The sequence below is a fragment of the Podarcis melisellensis genome (assembly GCF_964234715.1).
Source record: "Podarcis melisellensis genome assembly, chromosome: 5".
Classification (NCBI taxonomy): Eukaryota; Metazoa; Chordata; class Lepidosauria; order Squamata; family Lacertidae; genus Podarcis; species Podarcis melisellensis.
Window position 1 is genome coordinate 35,832,521 of NC_138537.1, and position 21,921 is coordinate 35,854,441.

The window sequence follows — 21,921 nt, forward strand, 5'->3', positions numbered from 1 at the left end:
CGGCCTCCACGGTCTGAGCTTTTCCTATCCTGTGGTGGTTGTACTACTCGAATAGGTCGAGAGCACATCCTGAAGAAATCAAAGCGCCCCCCACTTCAGAAAGGTGCGAAGTTGGATCTAAAGGATGCCGTTTGGCAGAGTCACCCTCTCCGTACAGCAAGATGGCGGCTCCCTAGCATCAGGAGGAAGCGATGCGGTGCAGAAGAGCTTGCTGACCTCTTCAGCGAACCTATCCGCCACTCAGATGGGATGCGAAAAGCTACGCGATTGGGTGAGAGTCGGACAGTCGAGGCGAGTAGGTTAGAGTGCGCCGTTGTGGTGGTCTGTTTCTGTAAGGAGACAGCCGTGGTCGCCCCTGAATCTTGAGCGGGGGCAGAATGGACGCGGGTGAGAGAAGGGAAATGTCTGGGTTACTGGAATGGGGAGGCTATTCGGGGGCCGGCGGGGGGGGGCGCTTTCTTTGTGTCTGTGGCTCAGGGGTGTGGGGTGTGAAAGGGTGGAGGATCGGTCTGTTTTTCAGGAGAAGCTGGTGCTGCGGAATGGGCTAGGGAGAGGGTCGTTCAAAGAGTGGGGAGATGGAAGGGGGCGCTCTGTGTCGGGGGCACAAGAGGTCGTGTCTCAAAAAAGAGAGGGGGACACACTTCCTTTATAGAAGAGGTCATTGGGTAAAGTTGTTAAAAGGAGTCAGGCAAACGTGGTACTTCGCCTCCCGGGCTCGTTTCTGTAATAGACACACAGCTTGCTATGGCATTGTATGCTATTTATGCATTCCTTGCCCAAGCCAGCCTGTTTTTTGTCTTCCTAGCATTAGCATAGAATGGTGTTTTCAGTCCACAGTGCTGACGCTTCATCACCGGTGGGTTCTGTGACCTAGTGAAATATGCCAGGGCTAAAAGTTTTATGAAGTTGACAAGAACTTGGGAATTAGTGGGAGTTGGTGAAGTTTGCGTGTGAGGCCTTGTAAGCTGAAAGTGTGTTTTTGTTTTTTTGCTCCCTGACATGTTGCTGCAGTGGATTCTTCTTGGGGCCTTGTGGGACAGTGCGGCTGCATGACAGCTGGTTATAATACTATGTCAAAGTGCTACAACTAAGACGGAAAAACCGTGAGGATAGTAAAGAATAAGATAGCGAATCAAGTAACTCTCTTATTCTTCATCCCCTCCTTGAACTTCCCCAGTAGGTGGAAAAACATGTGATAGTCAAGGACTGAAGTTCTTAGGTCCCCCCCCCCAAATAAGATAACTTAAGCAAGTACACACACATTCTTAAATCTGTGCCCTACTGAACTTTGTTGAAAGCCCCTAGGTGCCTCCCAGATAACCGACAGAAATGCACAGTATTCTCTCCACCCCCCTTACTGGCATACCCCTACTGATGAACTGTCATGTAGTAATCAGTTGTTCTGAATCCATCATGGTATGAAATGTATGGCTCCTAAAACTATACAAATACCCTCCAAAAATATATGCTCTTTATTTCACCACACCATAGCTCCATGGCAGCCCTATCTTTTGGAATTTTGATCAAGCCATATGAAGTGAAAATAATTAGAATTAGTTGCAATACAGTATTAGAGTCATTTGATTGCAGGTAACCTGTTTCCTTCAGCCAGAATGCTTGAGGGCAACTCAGAATTGTGTCTGTGATCACTTGCCTTGTGGAAGAAGATTCCTAGTTCAGATCAAATTGTTGGCTTTTACTTGCTGTGTATTTGATGTCAGCCACATATTTAAAAATTGCGTTTGTATTCTGCCTGTTCTCTCAGGAGTTCAGAGTGGTATTTTAGTCTCCCAGAAGCCCTGTGAAATGGGCTAGACTGAAATTAGTAATCTGTCCAGTACTACAGAGTGAGCTTTACAGCTAAAGACCAAACTATTAACACAGTTTGTCCTAGTGTGTCTGTGGTTTTTCGATTTTTACAAATACCTGGTGTGTGAGAGCTGTTTCAGGACTATAGTGTGGCAAAGGCATAAAGTCACCCTTTGCTCCATGCCGTGGTTCAGTCCAGCTGGGTGTGTATTGTGTGCAAGCTATTTTTTAAACACGCAAACAGCCATAAAAGGGTTGATGGTGGTAATAATGACATGACTACTTTGGCTGTTATTGGGTTTCCCATATCCAGCTCTCTAGCCACTGCACCTACTGGCCACCTGTGGAATGTTGTTGTTGTTGCTGTTGCTGTTGTTGTTGTTATATACTGTTTAGCTCTTTTGTTTTCTGTTGGTTGGTCACATGCTGAAGTCATGCAAAAGGGCACCCTGGGGCCTTTTTGTTTGTGGGTTTGGTGGTGGTAATTTTTTGAAAGATTTTCCCCAATTTCATCCCAGTCATATTTTGACATATTTAATAGTTGGGGCTTATCTCCAGTGCCTTAACACTAACCAATAATTTGCTTACTTTCTTGAAACTGGCACTATGATAAACACTTAATTTTAACATCGGTTGCTAAGGATCAGTTGCCCAAGAAGTTGCTCTTGAGCTAGTGAAGTGACGACTCAGTAATTGAGGTGGCTTTCTTTATTGTAGCTTGGCGTTCCAGAAACACTAACAGTTTATTTTGTTCTGATCTTTGACTATAATCACTGAGACATGAATAAGATTTTCTCATTACTAAGAGTCTTAACAATGGCCATTCTTTATCAAGCCTGGCCATTCTAGCTGTGGAAGTTGCAAACCAGACAGAACAAGTGGTTTTGAGTTTTTTCATGTTGCCTAGGTTCACAGACAGCTGTGAGAATGATGTACCATTTCCCAGAGTGTAATGGCAGTTCCTCGTTATATTTCATTTTTTGTCCTTCCTTTGACATGTAATATAGAATCATTTGTCTGTAAAAATGATGGCTGTGTCCGGATAGGCGACGTAAACCTCTTCTGCTTTGACCAGTAAAAATAACTGTGCATGAATAGCCTATAATGGTGGTAATTGGCCTGTGTTATTTATTTATTTTTGGATTTGCTTCCTATGAAACTTATTGAAGCAATTTCACAACACAATAAAAACAGTTAAAACAATTGCATATATGAAACAATTTCAAATAAATTCAGATACTGACAATGGTGACTCTGCCTGTCTGATATATAATGGGAGGGATTTCCAAAGGGTAGGTGCCGCCATATTAAATGTCCAGTTCTGGCACTGTGTGGAACACCCTTCCTGATAAGATGGCATCTCTTTGTTTTAAGTCACTTTGAGTCACTTTTGTGAAAACAACAAATATTGATGGGGGTAAATAAACTGGATGCTTTCTTTGCCGGTTTATGACTATCTACTAGTACTACTACTAATTTTATTATTTGTATGCCACCCACCTGACTGGGTTTCCCCAGCCACTCTGGGCAGTACCCAACAGAAAAATAAAAATACGTTAAAACATCAAACATTAAAAACTTCCAATAATAATAACATCATACATCCAGAATAGAGAAAACAATGTTGACTGTATCACTACGAATCTGGACTTCCTGATTGCTTCCACTTTGTTAAAACTATGTTTGTAAGAGTCCTATCTCCTTTGGATGAAAGAAAGTATGGTGATATAATATATGAGGTGCCAGTTGAGGGAATAACAAAAATAGATAGTAAACAAACATGAGTGAAGATCATACAATAGAATAGAAATAATAATACAGTACATGGCTTCTTTGGCGACACAGGTGGCGCTGTGGGTTAAAGCCTCAAGCGCCTAGGACTTGCTGATCGAAAGGTCGGCGGTTCGAATCCCTGCTGCGGGGTGCGCTCCCGCTGCTCGGTCCCAGCGCCTGCCAACCTAGCAGTTCGAAAGCACCTCCGGGTGCAAGTAGATAAATAGGGACCACTTACCAGCGGGAAGGTAAACGGCGTTTCCGTGTGCAGCTCTGGCTCGCCAGAGCAGCGATGTCACACTGGCCATGTGACCCGGAAGTGTCTCCGGACAGCGCTGGCCCCTGGCCTCTTAAGTGAGATGGGCGCACAACCCCAGAGTCTGTCAAGACTGGCCCGTACGGGCAGGGGTACCTTTACCTTTACCTTACATGGCTTCTGGTGAGAGGAGGGGGGTTTACTCTCCCTTTTATGGATGTCAATGTGCTCATTGAAAAATAAATCAAATAATTATATTTAATTTATTTCCCACCCAAATATTCTAATATTTTTTGGGGAGGGGATAAAATAAATATAATCAGCAGCAGCAGGTTGCCATCTCCTAGAGATATCCTGGATGATCTTTTAGCTTTCTATGTATAGTTGAGTCCTTTTGATTGCTTTTCTGACTCCTTGCCACAGTTAATTGACAAGAGGTTTTCCTTGTACAGTACTGCACACTTGGTAAGGTTGCCAGAAGTTATTTGTTCCAGAGCAGCCCCATAGAAGTCAACAGATGAAAGATACTGCAGCTGGCACAACAAGCTATTAATCTAAACCATGTGTATTCTGGGGCCATCTTTCTGCTGCTTATCATACTAACTTCTTGATCACGGTATCATGTGGTTTATTATATATATCAATCTCGATATTGAAACATCTTAATGCAGAGGAATTATTGATATGTGACTTGATGAGCACCCTCACTGTCTGGGAACAGAATACAATAAGCTAGTAGTGGGGCATGGTGCCCTCTAAGGTGAGGCTGCAGAGCATGTGAAATTTGAACTGAATGTATGATCTGGAGATCTATTGATTTTTTGACTACACAAAATGAAGAAGGTCAAGGAGAGAAAGATGTGACATTGAGGTGCATATTGCTTCAGAACCTTTATTTGTTCATGTTGATTCAGATTCCTAGAAATGGGCTGTATGGTTCCTTTGGTGTTGCTAAAGAGGCCTAGGATTTTCTCTCTTTATAGTTTTCAGCCTCCTGCTACTTGTTCACCGTGTTACCTTTACTGTTGCAGATATGAGTAAATTGGGGAAAGCTTACATTTGTTTATCAGATTTATTTCCTGCCCCTCATCACATTGGATCCCAGGGTAGGCTGGAACAATATAAAATACAATATGTCAATAAAATACAGTTGAAAAGCATTTAAACAGGTCCATCTCTCATGTAAACCCCAATATACTCAGGTGGCTTAGACAAGTGGTTCTCAAAGTGGGTGGCAGGCATGCCAACTCCTAGGGGTTGGAAGTGTTTTCAGCTCCCTCAAAAACAGCTGGCAGGGGGCTGTGCCCCCTCCTTGCTGAGCAGGTAGAGGAGGCTGAGTGAGGAGCCGAGCGTGGCTGGTTCCTCCTGAGCATGAGAGAAGAAGCCATGCTGCACTGGGCTCTGCCTTGTTCTGTCAATGCAACGTGTGCATGATGTCACACACTTGCAATGTGAACTGGGCCCCCTCAATCTTAAATGCAAGGGGGTACCTCTGGTAGATGGTACCCACCCAGGAGGCAGTGGGATTCCCTGGGGGGAGCACAAGAGGCAGGGGCACTGCAGGTGTAAATGACTATCAGCCTTTGAAAAGCTGGTATCTTTGGATCAGGGTCATCAATTTTGCCGACTTAATTAAACTATATATTTTGAATTGGATTTTGAATAAATGTGCAGTTGTTATTGTTTTGAATTTTATTGTGCGAGTATCTTCTTTAGTGGGTCGTGCAAACTGCTATTCTGAGTAATGCTTTTTATGGGATAAGATAAGGGACACTGGAGAGGAGTTTTTAGAACCAAGGGGGAATCGCGAAAACATTTGGGAACCACTGCTTAGACTAGAGGAAGAGTTCTGTCTTCAACTGGTACCACAAAACAGGCAAAGTAAACACCAGCCAAGCCTCAAGAGAAGAGTGTTCCAAAACCAGGACACCATTGCTAAGAAGGCCCTCTGGCAGTGTAGCATAGAATAATTGTTGGAGTGTCTCTTTTGCTCCCAATAAAAGTGAAATGTAAGACAGGTTTCTAATCTGTAAATTGGGAGTGAAATAGCACTTCTGGGAATGAGGGAGTCTTCCTCGCAGCCCAAATCCCTGAAGGGTTATGAGGAGCGAAGTGTGTAAATTTTGAAAATTGCATAATATTCTTCTCATCTAACTCAAGGAAAGTTGTAGCCTTCAGCTTTTTCCCTCTGAGTTGTTCTTGCTCTGTTACCTCATCTCCTGTTGCTCCTCCTATCTTTATTCTTCTTTCTCTAAAAAAAACGAAGCGCAGATGGTGGCCTTGGTGTGACCCACCGGTTGAAAACCACTTTAGAACGCACAATGAAAGACCAGAATCTAGATGCATCCTGTAAGTGGCTGGATTCCAGCAGAGTATCTATCTTGGCAGACAGTGAACAGAAAATTCAGCTTGACATGGAGCAATGTGTGTCATGTTGTTCACAAATTGGCTACTGGTTCTTTTGCTGTGTGAATAATGGTGATGAGGCCACCCCCACTATTGGGTTGTCTTGTGTCTACATATGCTGGAAAAGGAAGAAATGAAATGTTGAGGTTTTAAGATTGGTGATGGGCAGATCAGTTCATAAGCGTGCATTTATCAATCCATTCTTTTCTAGGTTGGTGTGGTGCTTTTTAAAAACCTTTATGAAAATGCACATTTAAATATGGACTTTTGAACTTATTTTCTCCCAAAATATATTTAGAAATGTTCATTTTATCTGAAACCACACATTTTAAAAAATCATTTTAATACCTCTTTGAATAAGGAAACTGCATTGCAAAAATTTGGTAGGTATAACCTCCAAACCTTAGCTACATGTTGATCCTCACATGCAGGGACAAAAGCCTCAAAAGATTAGTCACAGTCTTGTGTATTTTTGTTTTTGAACAGCTACGCTCACGTACGATACTCTCAGGTTTGAGTATGAAGACTTCCCAGAAACCAAAGAGCCTGTTTGGATCCTGGGGAGAAAATATAGTGTATTAACAGGTATTTGAAGGGCTATAAATACTCCAGTCAGCTGTGTTGCTAACTCTACTTTTTGAAGGCTTGGGGTGTATGTTTGTGGCTTTGATTTAACAGCTTGCCTTTCTCTTTTCACTTCTTAACTACCTCCATTGAATATTCATAGAGAGAGCAGTCATTATTCAAATACAGATGTGCAGTCCACCCTCCTTCCCCATTTTCCTGAATGAGCTTAGGCTCTGGAATCTAAAGGCTAAAATAAAGAGAGAGAGCGCTCCCAATAAAAGATGAAATGTTAATGTGTATTCTCCCACACGCATACTGTATTAGTTGTCTTGTACCTTTTGTAGTCTGTAGTCCAGAGAGCTGATGAACCTAAAAGGTTCCTAAACCTCCCTAAAAGGAACCACTTTTTTTAAAAAAAAATCTTCTCTTGGTTTGGTTAATTAATTCAGTGACAGTGCCACTGAATCAGCACAGTGTCAACACACTTCCAGAAAAAATGACATTTGGTGTTTTCACTTCCTTAGAGAAAGAGGAGATCCTGTTAGACGTGACCTCTCGTCTTTGGTTCACATACAGAAAAAGCTTTCCTGCCATTGGTAAGTAGGAGAGTTCATTCACTACGTTACACCTCAAATGAAGTTGGTTTATTTCTTAGTACCCAATTGCCCCTTAGCCCAGTGATGACAGCAGCGATCATGTGTTGAGTTGTGCTCCCAAAATCTGAAAGCTCTGTTCTGCTCATTGGAGGGTGGCATAGAAGCATGTTGCTCTGCTAGCTTCTGGAAAGCAACTTTACTTCTTCCTCTGTTCTGATGCGACATTTGATTCTATTTCTGGTATTCATAGAAAAAGGAAATGTGCTCCCACCTTGAAAACAGGAAACACACAAAAAATGCAGAAGTTGAAAATTACAAAGGAAACTTGTTTTGGAGGGCGGGTGTGTGGTGCTTAGAAGTCTATTTCCAGAATAATTTATTTGTTTCATATCTGTATACCCATACCCTGGGATCACTTGTTGGGCGAAAGGTGGATTAGAGATGAAAAGAAACATGAAATAGATCAATACTTGACTTGCAAAAGAGGAAAATAGCTTATATTAGTTAAAACAATTTGGCAATATGTTACTTTCAATAACATTGCTGTTGGATTTTTAAAAAATGATCTGGAAGCCAAAGTTGATAAAGAATGCTGAGGATGGAGAGAATTTTCAAGAAGGTGACAACCCACATCCATTTTAAGGTGTTAAAAATAATAATTCAAAGTATAGGTGGAAATTAATGTTTTCTTATACGGTTAGGGTTACATGGAAAGCATTATACTGAGTCAGACCTTTGGTCTATCTAGCTCACTAATGTCTACACTGATTGGCAGTGTAGTGTGTTCTAGACAGAGGACATTCCCAGCTCTACCAGGAGATACCATGGATTGATTCTGGGACCCTCTGCATATAAAGATATTCTACCACTGAATTAGGGCAGTGTGCAAAACTCGCATTGTTCTAGGCGCATTTTGCAACTGGGAATTTCATTAGTGTGAGCAGTTTCTAAGCTCTGGGTGCAGTACTGCCCCTAAGATTTCAGATTAAAACTGAAGAGTGGAAGGAACGGAGGACCTTTTTCTGCCTCCCTTACTTCCAGCTATTCTCTGAAGACGGGAGAAGAGACTCTCTTAAGAATATTAGGGGGGTGGGCAGGGGAAGGACTAGACCAGGGGTAGGCAACCTAACGCCCGTGGGCTGGATGCGGCCCAATTGCCTTCTCAATCCGGCCTGCGGACGGAAATCAGCGTGTTTTTACACGAGTAGAATGTGTCCTTTTATTTAAAATGCATCTCTGGGTTATTTGTGGGGCATAGGAATTCCTTCATTATTTTTTTTCAAAATATAGTCAGGCCCAGCACATGGTCTGAGGGACGGTGGACCGGCTCACAGCTGAAAAAGGTTGCTGACCTCTGAACTAGACCATGCAAAAAAATGAGCATAATACTTTAGCTGCCGTTCATTCATTTTCAGCTTTGTTTTCTTGTTATAAAAAAGAGTGCCTAGACATTCCGTTGTTCTGCCTATAAGCTACGTTTAAGGTGCTCATAGCTTTCATATCTCAGTTTCTAACACTGAATTAGGGTCGTTCCCCTTCTCCCAGGTTATAAGTTGTTCTTATAATGGCTACAAAATATCTGTAGCTCTTTTTCCAATACTATGTGTAATCCAGATTCAATGCAATAAAAAAAAATGTGTGTATGTGTGTTACATAAATATATTTTACTTCATCTAATTTTTGCATTTATTTTTCTGAGCTGAAGAGAAGACCAATATGATACAGTGCAGTCCTATGAATGCCAATGCAGAAATAGGTCAGACTGTGTTCAGTGAGTCTTAACCCCAACAAATGTAAATAGGATTACAGCCATAGCTGGGTTTCTGGGCTTTCCAACCTATGTCTGCTCAGGTATACAGCGAAAATCACATTGCCCCACACCACATATGCCCCATGTGCCACTATGGTTGGTTTCTATTCTTTCTTTTTGGTTCCAGGGGGAACAGGTCCTACATCTGACACTGGCTGGGGCTGCATGTTAAGGTGTGGTCAGATGATCTTTGCTCAGGCCTTGGTTTGCAGACACTTAGGCAGAGGTAAGTCAAATCCCCCCCCCCAAAACAAATGAATATGGTACTGTGACAATGTCATATGTTTGTGTGTTCAGATACCAAAAGGGCCTTTTAAAAACTGCATTTAAACTGTGAAGAACTAGACAATAAAGCTGTCCCTAAATATAATATTCCAGTTCATCCTTAGTAGCACCACCTCCTTCATAATAAATAATACATTGGGTAAAAGTGCAATTCACAAGGGACATGCTAACCTGTAATTATTTGGTGGTGGGTCAACTTGCTTGCTCCTTGCAGTGTGAAGTGTTTTTTGAGCATGGATTTGTCACAGTAGGAGTAAATCGTTACTGTTAGTGCTACATGACAGGAATGCAAGTAAACACTCAACTGGAGGGTGTGAAAACAAGACTGAGGTGTCTCTCGCTACTCAGAGACCAGACTGGAAAGTAAAATGTTGATTTTGCTTTCCATTTCTTTGCCAAACGGTTTTGCTTAATAGTTCGGGATTATAGTCTTCAATATTCTTTGTCATTTTTTGTGATGTTGTGAAAACAAATAATGTGTGGCGTTGAGAAAATTGATTAGATCTTCTATATCTCAGATTGGAGGTGGGTGAAAGGGAAGAAGCAAATGGAAAACTATTACAATGTTCTAAATGCCTTCATTGACAAAAAAGACAGCTACTACTCAATCCACCAAATAGGTAAGATGGATACCTATGCTGTGTTTCTATCCCTTCCTTGCAGTAAGGAGTTCCTGATTTTTAGTTTTTTGAGGGAAACTACTTATAAATTGCACTGTTAACTATATACTAAGAATGTGGACTGTGTTTAGACAGTAAACTCATGCCAACTAATGAGGACAATGGTATATTCAAAGCATCTGTTGCTGTTGCTGTAAATGAACAAAACAACATATGTTGTTTGTGCTGTTCAGAAAGAGAGGTCGTTATGCGAGTTTTGGAGGAGGAGGAGGAAACATGGTGATGGAGGTGATTCAGATTTCACATTTTATGGAACTAGGTGATCTAGATGTGGGCCATTTCAGAATTATGCTTATTTCTATAATAGTGCAATCCTATACATACCTACTCAGAAGTAAACACCATTGGGCTCAGTGGGACTTTCTACCAGGTGCATAGAACTGTTCCTGAAGTCTTACTTGTCAGTGAGTTACCTGTATTTTTCTTTTGTAGCTCATGTGGACAACACTAGAGCCCATGCAATTAGACTTTTTTAAATTTCCTGTTGTAAATCTTGTCCCAGAGAAGAAGGCTCTAATCAAGAGATTTTACTCTGCAGAGTAGGCTACTGTACAGTGAGATAGACCTTCAACTTCCTTTCATCTGTAACAATACAAAAAAATCTCCTGGCACATCTGCTTCACAGAATGTGGGGTGAAATGCGCACAAAGTGAAGCCCAGTGAGACTTTCCTGAATGGCCTTCTATTCAAAATCTTCATGCTTCTTCTGCGCTGAGCAATCAAATTACTAGGGAGCCATTAGAAATCTTTTTTAAAAATTTTTTTTAAAAAGTCCACTGTGGTTTGACCTTTGATATTACCCTGATATTGTCCTGCTCACAAACAAACAAATGAAGACAATGGTATATTTTGAAAAAAACCTGTGTGTTTTATATCTGGTTCCAGAGAATTGAACTCTTGCTGAATGTTTTCACTAAACAAAGTCCCTTGTGAGTCTGTCTCTGACAGCTGTATATATCACCTAAATGGTCTCGTGAATCCACTTTTGGATGGATGGACTTCCTCCATATTTAGTGACCATCTGATACTAGGCACTCTCAACTTCATTAGGAATCACAATTAAATTAAAATCCTGGTTTTAGCATAACGAGCAGTCTGATACTATGCATGCTTACTGAGAAGTAAATCCCACTGAGTTAAGTCTGCTGATGCTGTGGTCCTATACTAATTCATCCATGTAAATAAGACTCCTGAAAATAATTAGGATAAGAAAAACAGACAGTGTGACTGTCAACGCCTATTCATATGCTTGACTAAGGTCAAGCAGTTAAAAAGAGTCAGTGGATTCTGTGTGTGCAACACATTCTAAGATTTTTGAGGACTGCTTGAGAGTAACTAATGAAAAGTCAGGAGTTGCCCCAATGGACATCACAATGATTGGCAGCACCCAATCATATGTAGCAAACACAGAAGTTTTAAAGCTTCCAAGGCTAAGGTGCAGAAATGTGTTCTTAGGGATAAATGGGGAAGGCAGGAAACATGTTATAGCCCTGGTCTCCAAATATGCCAAGCAGCTGCAATATGATTTAAGGAGAACTGTGGGTTCTTGGAATCTCTTAAAATCTGGTGAACAGAATGGTTTTTCCAACAATAAAAACTGTGTCAGATTAGTATGGCTTTCCCAATGGAAGCACATTTTTGGTACTTTCCTTGATGCTTCTGAAAACATCTTATGCATTACAGAGTACGAGCATTTCTCCCCCACTTTTTAATACCTAAATCATTTCAATAGAGAAAGCGTTCAATAGAACGCTTTTCCTTCCAATATGCCTTCTTTGAGGAGTATGCAGATTGTTGCCTGATACATTTTGCAATTATTTCACCGTCCTTTGGCTCCAGAGAGGTAGCAAAATCTAAGTACAGTGGAACCCCGGGTTACATACGCTTCAGGTTATATAAGCTTCAAGTTACAGACTCCCCTAACCCAGAAATAGTGCTTCAGGTTAAGAACTTTGCTTTAGGTTAAGAACAGAAATTGTGCTCCGGCGGCGCGGCAGCAGCAGGAGGCCCCATTAGCTAAAGTGGTGCTTCAGGTTAAGAACAGTTTCAGGTTAAGTACGGACCTCCGGAATGAATTAAGTACTTAACCTAAGGCACCACTATATCTGCTAACTAATTTAAGTACCCATAGTATTTCAGAAAGAGCCTTGACTGGAATTATGGACCAATTATGGTTTGTTTGCTGTTGCAGCCCAGATGGGAGTTGGAGAGGGGAAATCCATAGGCCAGTGGTATGGACCAAACACAGTTGCACAAGTACTCAAGTAAGTGCTCAGTGAATCCAACTGTCTTGGGTATTATTATTTTTTAGTACACAAAACTCTTAGTAACTGTTACTGTGCTAAAAATTAGAATTATTTGTCTTGGCTCGAATGATTAGAAAACATTTATCCAAATCAACACACATATATGCAGTTCTGACTTACACCATATCACAATATGCATTTTGTATTGGGTTAGTGGAAGGGGTGATTGAGGTTAGGGTTCCATATAAGTAAAGAGTCTATGGGGAAGGCGGATAGCACTATGTAGATATTCTGCCTCACTGGTTATTAGAAGGCCAGCCTAGATCATGTCTCATCTCTGACCTTTTACTATGATGTTTGTATTTTATACACACGGGAAACATCTCCTGTGAAATAAGAGCTGCAAAAATTTGCTCGCTAAAATAATATGAAAAATAAGATTTGGGATACCATATTTGCTACATGACTACCACCGGGTAGCAATCTGGATTTCCAAAGTGTTCTAAACCCTTGATGTAGTGGCAGATTCTCCTTTCTCTAATGCATTTGCCTCTTAACTTTCTTCTCGTTCTCTTCCTTCTAGAAAACTTGCCACTTTTGATACATGGAGCTCCTTGGCAGTGCACATAGCCATGGACAATACTGTTGTGATGGAGGAAATTAGTAAGTGTTTCCTTTGTGGGGCTGTGTTGTCTTTTTGATGAAATAAATCTATATGGAATGGAACGGAACTGTGGAGTGTCTATGTTTACAGCAATGCTTCCTGACTCTCATGGGGATGTGCTTTAGAAACCCAACCAGAAAAGCCAAATGGGTGCAATTAACTTACACCATTTCAGATTGTAAAGTGAAACTGATTCTTAACTATGAACAAGGGCACTTCCTTTAAAGAGGGGAAAGAATTTTACAAATATCAGACCACTGACTAATTTAGGTTGGGCATGTTAGAGGTAGGTGCCTGAAATAGGACAAGAGCAGAAATCTTCTCGAGTGCTTTCATATTGTGCTTGGAGGAAAGTGGAAATGTCCTATTGTTGGTGCCCCGACTCTTAGATTCTATGAACACAAAGGATGGTTTTTTGGCAGCTATTTGAGACTTTTGCTGAAAGTGTTTGTGCTTATGACTTATCTCTTCATAGGAAGGCTGTGCAAGCTCAGCTGTCCATGTCCTGGGGCTTCAGCATTTCCTGCTGCAGAATCGGACTTGCTTTCCAATGGTTATCCAGATGGAGCAGAATGTATGGACAGGCTATTGTCCTGGAAACCTTTGGTGCTCCTGATACCTCTTCGCCTTGGTCTCACAGACATCAATGAAGCCTACATTGAAACACTGAAGGTAGAGGGGGAAATTACTTACCTGGGAGCAGAACTTGTTTATAAGTAGACATGCCTAAATTGTGCTGTCAGTTACCTTGCTCCTTGCAAATCTTGTGCACTGCGGTGGTCCTCCCTTGCAGCAGAACATTTGTTCTAAAAATGACTGTTCTGCTGCCTTTTCCTGAATAATCTGAAGGCCAGCATGTGTCTCCATGTTTCTAAACACAGATTGTTCTTTACTTGGGTAGATTTTCCAGTTTATGCCAGCTAATATGTGACTCATTGCCTGCCTGTTTTCCAGCACTGTTTTATGATGCCTCAGTCCTTAGGAGTCATTGGAGGAAAACCTAATAGTGCTCATTATTTCATTGGATATGTAGGTGAGTAACTGTCATCAGTGGGTACATCAGTGGGTTACCTAGCTAAATTTTGGGAGTACAGCTATAAGCCTACCAAGGGAGCAACTTTATCAGATGCACATTGCCATGTCACACGACACACCTTGCCATTAAAGAAGAATGCTTTGCTAAATAACAAATCTTTGTGTATCATTTTGGTTTAGATAAAGTATTAATTGTTGAGAAATAGAGTCAGTGCTTCCCCCCACCCCTACAAAAAAGAAGTGCTGATACTCACCATGAAGTTGATACAGTAAGTGCCACAATGTTTAATAACAAGAAAGAGGTGCCAGTACTGTGTGCCCATTGGGTACCCCCTGAAAAAAAGCACTGAATTGAGTGGTCCCTCATGCATTACCATCTTACGCCATTTTTCACCGTTTCCTTTTGCAAGTATTTAAGACCTCTGTGACTTTCCCATTCCTGATCTTCCCGAAATGTAGCAACAGCGTACATTTGATCCGTTCTCTTCCCATGGGAAGTCTAATATTGTATTTCCTTTTTATGGCGTCTATTTTTGTCTAGGTGAAGAATTAATCTATCTTGACCCACACACTACTCAGCCTGCAGTGGAGCCCATGGAGAGCGGCCACATCCCTGATGAGAGTTTCCACTGTCAGCATCCACCCTGCAGAATGAGCATTGCGGAGCTTGATCCTTCAATTGCGGTGGTGAGTGTGTGCACCTGCAGTGAACTTTCACGTTGTGAGACAGCTACCTGTCTTTCAGCTCTCCATTAGTTTCTAGCTGATTCCTCTCCCTACAAGGACAGCGGTGTTGCCTTGCCTCCCTCCCATCTTCTCGCTATACTAACCTTTTAACTGTCAAAATGTGTCTGCTTCTCAAAACATTTCCAAGATATATTCATTTACACAGAACACGAGACACGATTCTTGCTGATCTTGAAAGCATTTTCTGTTAATGTTGAGCCAATGCAAACTTTGCCTTTCCTTGTAGGGCTTCTTCTGCAACAATGAGGAAGACTTCAATGACTGGTGCCAGCAAGTAAAGAAGGTTTGTCTACAGCAAGTCCTTTGGTAAAAAAGGATAATATGTGCCCAAGTAACTTAAAAAAAATTATAGAAGTGAATTTAGCTTTGATGGACACTGACTAATACATTGGAACAGAATCAGCATTAATGCAAAGATGTGTTGACCATGTGATCTTAGCTTGACTTCTTTGAGACCAGGGCTTTCCTTAATAGCCATGTGACCAGCATCTGGGATAGGTCAGGAATGAGGAACCTGTGGTCTTTTAGATGTTGCTGGATGCAACTCCCCTTAACCCTGTTCCCTATTAGCCATGCTGACCTGGGCTGATGGCAGTTGGAAGTCCAGCAACATTGAGGAAGCCACAAGTTCCCCATCCCTGGGGCAGAGGAACGTTCAGGTTGTACTTAACTGGGGAAATGTTTCAGCTGCTTCTCTTTTTAAACCTTTTTGCCTGATGCTCCTCCTGTGAAGTTCCCCCTGAAATATATATTTGTTAATATATTTATTGATCATTTGCGTCTTCCAGGATTTTTTTTTAAAGTCATGGTGTTTTGCAAAAGAGCATCTAAGGCTACAATGCTATGCAAGCTTCTAATAATAATCAGCCCAAAATGGGGAATAAGCCCTAATGAATACATCCAAACTTACTTTGAAGTAAACATGCTTTGCATTTCACAGTAAAATGATGTTAAATAAGCAATAGCTTTTAAAATACAAATCCATAAAGTGTGAAGCTGTCTTGCTTAGCATTAACAAGTTATGGTAAACCCTAGGAATACCTTGACTGAGGACTTACCAGCTAGTTGTACACTTTTTCCATTATTTTCCAACAGTTGTCACTGATCAGAGGAGCCCTACCAATGTTTGAACTGGTTGAACACCAGCCTTCGCACTTCTCTAGTCCTGATGTTTTGAATCTTACTCCAGGTAATGCTTGCCTATTTGACTGGTTTTGGGTTACTCCAATTGCATAATTGTTGTGGTAGCTTTCAATTCTTCTTAGCCTAAAGTATATGTCCTAGATGAAGCATTTGGCATTGGAAAGCCCACTGAAATTCATTTCAGTTGCAGTTTTGGAATGTTTAATCCCATATAGAATCACTATTGAAATGAACATAGTGACCATTTAGGCACATTTTCTTTCATTAGAAGGGATGAGGAGACCAACCTATTTCTTGTCAGAAATATTATGCATACACTTGTGATACTGGTCTCCCTTCTAGCAAAATGTTAACTAATGCTTTACTTATTTCACCATTCCTGCTTGTGGGAAAACGTTTACTTTTAAATACTATTTTCTCTATAACTGTAACAAATCCCCCTTCTGTTGTTGTTAAATTTATATCCCACTGTTTCTCAAGGTGACTTATGTGGGTCTCCCCCTGCTGTTATTCTCACAACAATCCTGTGAAGTAGGTTAGAGTTGATTGACTTGAGGTCTTTTTGTGAGCTGCTAGACTGAATGGAAATGTAAACCCTGGTTTGCTAGGTCCTAGGTAACCACTAAACCATATTGGCAGTCTCTCCGAAACACCTCTCTACAAACTTTAACGGAGAATGTTTGGTAACATTGTCATTACATAATTTTACAGCCGCAATTAATATTTGACAACCAGCATACAATATTTAGTAAATTATAATAATAAGTAACCTCGAGTAGGTAAAAAAAACCAAATATTGTTTAATTTTGATGTCAGCTTTGGAATCTGAATTTTGAGGTGAAACTCCAAATTGTGAAACTTTAAATTTTGTCAAAGGTTTGCGAAAATCCTTATCAGATCTGATTTGAAATTTGTTTCTAATATTTATCATAAAATTATAGCATGCTTTGTTTGAGTTTATGCTTTTTAGTCTGGTTTTTTCTGTGGTTTCTGTTGGGACTGTTTAACATTTTTTGCCAGTACAATGATCTGTGTGTTTCTGTTGCCCACTCATGTCAAACTGGACCTGTTAAATTAGGTGGACATGGTGAATGTCATTGCCAGCTACTTGAACTTGTTCTCTTTGGATCATAGACACCATGGCAATGTTGTTGTTTTTTGCATCTAACCCTATATGGGGTATATGGTGAAGAGACTCACATGTCATTAATAATGTGTCCAGGAGCTAATTCACACTTTCAAAGCAAAGTATTGTGCTTTGTGTAGTATGTATCATGTGTAATATGCAAGGCAACAAACATAACTGTTTCAGGATAAAAAGTGTAGCATCATAGCACTTTAGTATGCTCTCAGTCTTCAGAGTTAGGGAAATTACAATATTCATTGACCTCTCCCAGGTATAACAGGAACAGTGCCTGTTTGCATGTTATCTGATCAGTTTTTTTCTTTTACCTGCACAAGCAACTTTCTGTAATGTGCTGGTTCCCAAAACAGTCCAGTAGCGTTCCTGGTCTTCTTGATAGATCTAAATATATGTGCTGGTGCAAATAACTCCAGGACTATATTAATTATGATTATACCTCTCTTTGCCTTTCAGATTCTTCCGATGCAGACAGACTGGAAAGATTCTTTGATTCAGAAGATGAAGACTTTGAAATCTTATCCCTTTAAAGAACAATAAGAAGCTAACTCTGCCAATTTGTGTTGTGGGGGGAGGGGAGCTCCATGGAGAGCCTAGGGCTACCAGCTTTCATAGGTGCTTGTTGACATCCCTGCCTCCCATCCACCCCAGCATTCTGTGCAGCCTTGGAGCTGAGTGGATTTTTTTGCAGTGGGATCAAGAAACGGGTCATCATTTAAGGCCTTAATAGATTTAGTCAGGCTTTCTCTGTGCAAGAGTACCTGCAGGAAAAGGAGGCAGTGTTTCCTAGGAGCTGAAGATTATTTTCATGTTAGCAAGCCAAAAGGGTGAGCAAGAATAGTAAAAGCCCTTCCGAGTGCTTGGTTCTTACAAGTTCTGTTATTAAGGAAAACTTAAAATCCCATTTGCTTCTGTCTCACTTTTTGTAGTTTGATGTGGAAACCAGCATAAAACACGGACACCTATCCAATAGCTGTCTCTTTAGCCCAGCAGAATGTGTTCTGTGTAAATTGGGGGGTAAAAGCTCTCACAAGATGATTTGCATCAACTGTTGCTACTCATGCTTTAATTTATCTCGGATACAGTGCTTCCAGAGAGATGTATTACTGCTTTTAAGTTCCAAAATAGCCCTTCGTTTTAAACTCTCATACTCTGCCCAGTGGTGTCATTCTAGAAATCACGGAATCTCATCATGCATAGCAAATGATACAGTAAGAAGTATGGGTCGAAAATTACAAATGTAACTTTTCAGTATAGAGAGTAGGGAGGGCTTGGACAAGTGCTCTCTTTCAGCTTGGAGGCCATTCACAGCACATCCAAAAGGAAGAACTGACAAGTTAACCAGGATATAGCTTCATTAAATATAACCTGTATTTGTTGGGTATTTTTCTATTCCATATTAAAAATATGGTGGCTGCTATTTAATAAAATGTGGTGGTAGAAACATCCACCAGCTCACTTGAATTGAAAGTACCTCTGCTTCCTTCTCTTGATTCCATCTCTTTGTGTTTAGATTCTGATCATGAAATCTGGAGATTGTTACATGGATTTAAAATACTTTGCTTTAATGCCAAAATTGTGATACTAAAAGCCTGGCGTGGTTATTGCCAGAGGCTTGGCCCCCTCTTTCTTTCCCCGGTTTATACACTACACAAGGTTAAGTTTCTCTTGCGTGGTGATGTTCACTTGCTTTTCAGTTTTATGTTGCGACTTGTAAGGTATACTAGTTTCTAAAGAAAAGCTCAGCAAATTCTGGATGCCTTGAAATGTTAATTTACCAGCTCTCAGCTAGGCTGGAAATGGTGGCTGTTGTATTCTTTAAATAGCATTAGAGCTACCTTTGTTTAGAAGAGATGAGAATGGCTGGAGAGGACCCGCCACTCCCCACCCCACCCCCAAGTATTGACCACCTTTTTGAAATTCAGTCGCTTCATGGATGGATGCTGGAGGTGGCAAATATGTTTACAAAGCATTTTTTCCTGCATTTATCAGCAGTGCTATCAGCCTAAAAGATGGCAGTATAGCCATCTATAAAGTAACTGCATCTAGGGGTAACTGGTCTACTGGTAGTAGGTCGTAGGTCTGATTGCCCCTTAAAGCTGCCAGAAAGCAGAGGTCTGAACCATGATGCTTATTTGTCATTGTTATAACTTGCTGTCTTTCTCTTGCTGTTTCTCCTCTCCTCTTGATCATAGACTTTTGGAGGGAGAGGAGGCAGAGGAAGTGGGGCTGTGCTCCATTCATCAACTGCTTTCAATTTGTATCTGAATAAACTAAGTTAAAAGAAACCTTTGTATTTTTGGTACTTCTGCCCTGCTGAGTCGGAAATGTCAGACTAATTGAAAAGTGGGTCATAACCAAATGCTGTTTGCGACATATTCCATGAAATTTTTGGCCTGCTCTGTAAGATAGGGTAGAGTCCTTTCCCCTGAAGGATCAAACCAGGAGTGGCAAGAAACATTCTGCTCACTTCTCTCCTCCATATTCTGGTACTGCTTGCTTTGTGAGGCCAAAGCTGCATTTTTCATAGAATCAGAATCGCAGAGCTGGAAGGGATCCTGATGATCATCTAGAACAGTGTTTCCCAAACTTTTTTGGGCAACGGCACACCTGTTTACTGAAAAAAAATCTCACGGCACACCACCATTAAAGCCCCGCCCCGTGACGTCAGCGCGCAGCGTCACGCCGGGAGGGACACACGAAAGTGAAAGTTTTTTCCCTCCCCCTTGCCGGGGAACCTCCAAGCTTTGGGGGTGGGAGGAGGCAGCAGAGCGAGGGACTGAGGGACGGCGGCAACTGAGGCGGCGGCGGCTGTTGTGGTGGTGGCGGCGATAGCGGGCGGAGGAGGGGGCGGCGGCGGGGCTTGAGGAGCCGTCGCCGGGAGTTGCTGCTGCTGTTGTTGCTGCTGCTGCCCGGACATGCCGGCCTCCTCCTCCTCCGCTGTCTCGCGCTCCTCCCTTTTGCACGCACTGCCCCGCCGCTCGGCACCACCACCGCGGAGCCGCCCCCGGCTCGACGCGGATCCTCGCCGCCGCCGCCTCTCACCGCCCGACTCGCCCGCCTCCCTCCCACGGCACACCAGCCAATGTCTGACGGCACAGTAGTGTGCCGCGGAACACCGGTTGGGAAACACTGATCTAGAATCAAGTCCCTCAGGGCCTCTCCTTGCATGCTGCTTGACAATGCTTGCTCGATCTCTGTAGAAGCCAGAGCATTTCCCTACCAGTTTGTGTGATGCAGCTGGTGCTCCTGGGACATGCTTGGTTCCCTACTTGTCCTGTGACAAGGACAAAATATAGGATAAGATCCGACACTGGTAGATGCCTCACTGCTCTTGTTGAACATGGGCTCGTCTAGTCACGGAGTCTGGGACCAAACTCCTGGTTTCCTTCTGCATTGCTGAGAAGTAGGCAACCTCACTAGGAAGCAAAGATTGATCCTGCTTATATAATACAGGGTGTAATATCATCCCAAGGTTACAGACTAACTTCTGGGAGAGGCAGCAAAATGAGGTACTTGTTATGTCCTAACACACAGCAATCAGACATGAGGCCTGAAGGTTGCATGCTGTCCTTGAGGCCTTGGTAGCCCTGGCACTGCCAAGGATGGTGCCGGGGGATGAAGCGTAAGGGCTCAGACAGGGTCCTAGAATCCTCCACCTTCCCAAAGCCTAGTTAGTGCTTTTTCAACTTTGAGAAGAATGTGAGGGCTCTAGGACCCTGCCAGAGCCCTGTGCCTCCTTCCCCAACTCCAGTGCCTTACGAGGGCTGGGTGTGTGTATCTTTAGTTTTCTATGTATTTCTGTTTTCCTTTAACACATGTAAAAGAATACTGAGATCAGATGATAAAGATGGAAGACAGCCTCAGTGCCTATATTGCACCCTACTGTAACCTCCCCTTCTCTTCAGTCCAAACTCTGACGGTGATCTTGATGTTACCTATAACTACCCTCAAACTGAGTAGTAAGAATTTTGAGAATAGCACTGTGGTTTTGTCAAAACTTTCTGGAAACAAAAAACCTGATTTTTAAATAAAATCCTACCAGAGATCCTAGTTTAGGTACAAAGTCTAGCAATGTCAAATTACATAACACCAGTGATCAAATTAATATTGAATTCAACATAAAAACATAAGAAATAGCCTGGGAATTGCCTTATTTTGTTTTTTTTAATGGGGAGGTGGTATGATTAAAGGATAGTTGAAATGTATATAAAGATTGCAGCTTAAGTTCCAAAGCCCATGAAGGGATTTATTATATTAGAAAAGGTACACACAATTCCAAGAGAACTCCAACATGAGTAAATAAAAGATTTATGGATATAAAATGCAAGACTGCTTTCTTTAAGAATAGGAAAGTGCAAAAATTGTCAAATAAGTTAACAGTAAAGGACAAATTTGAAGAATATATTTTTAAATATACAAGCAAGTTGCTTCTTTAAATACATCACTAATAGGAAACTGAACAAAGAAAGGCTTTATAACCATAACAAGGTTTGAAGGTGATAGTGGGAACAATATTGTGAATCTGCAAATATGCTAATTCTCTACATCAGTCTGCACTTTAAAATATGGTGGAGGTCTGTATTCAAACCACTGCTTCCAAAGAACACACAAAAAAGTCAGACGTTAATAATAATAATAATAATAATAATAATAATTTATTTCTTTAGAAAGGAAAAAGTCAAAGCAATATCCAAAGAATCTGAGAACTCAAATACAGTAGACTTTCATTAAGACACTGTTCTAATCAGGATCTTTACTAC

The 21,921-nt window shown here is 41.5% G+C and overlaps 1 protein-coding gene across 1 annotated transcript; it reads left to right on the forward strand.

Moving 5' to 3' along the window:
- The first annotated feature begins 232 nt into the window (after nucleotides 1-232).
- Nucleotides 233-19,446, forward strand: ATG4B (autophagy related 4B cysteine peptidase). The gene is made up of 13 exons (XM_081910521.1): nucleotides 233-387; nucleotides 6,731-6,829; nucleotides 7,336-7,407; nucleotides 9,345-9,443; nucleotides 10,021-10,122; nucleotides 12,374-12,446; nucleotides 13,012-13,091; nucleotides 13,568-13,764; nucleotides 14,047-14,125; nucleotides 14,669-14,814; nucleotides 15,101-15,157; nucleotides 15,970-16,063; nucleotides 17,615-19,446. Exons 1-13 carry the CDS (start codon nucleotides 378-380, stop codon nucleotides 17,686-17,688), a joined length of 1,182 nt encoding a protein of 393 aa, XP_081766647.1. The 5' UTR covers nucleotides 233-377; the 3' UTR covers nucleotides 17,689-19,446.
- The last annotated feature ends 2,475 nt before the right edge of the window (nucleotides 19,447-21,921 follow it).

What these genes read in the sequence shown, in the direction of transcription:
- ATG4B (XM_081910521.1), top strand. An exon ending in AAAATATAGTGTATTAACAG is followed by an intron (nt 6,830 to 7,335) that starts GTATTTGAAGGG and finishes TCACTTCCTTAG; the next exon opens with AGAAAGAGGAGATCCTGTTA. An exon ending in CTACTCAATCCACCAAATAG is followed by an intron (nt 10,123 to 12,373) that starts GTAAGATGGATA and finishes TTGCTGTTGCAG; the next exon opens with CCCAGATGGGAGTTGGAGAG.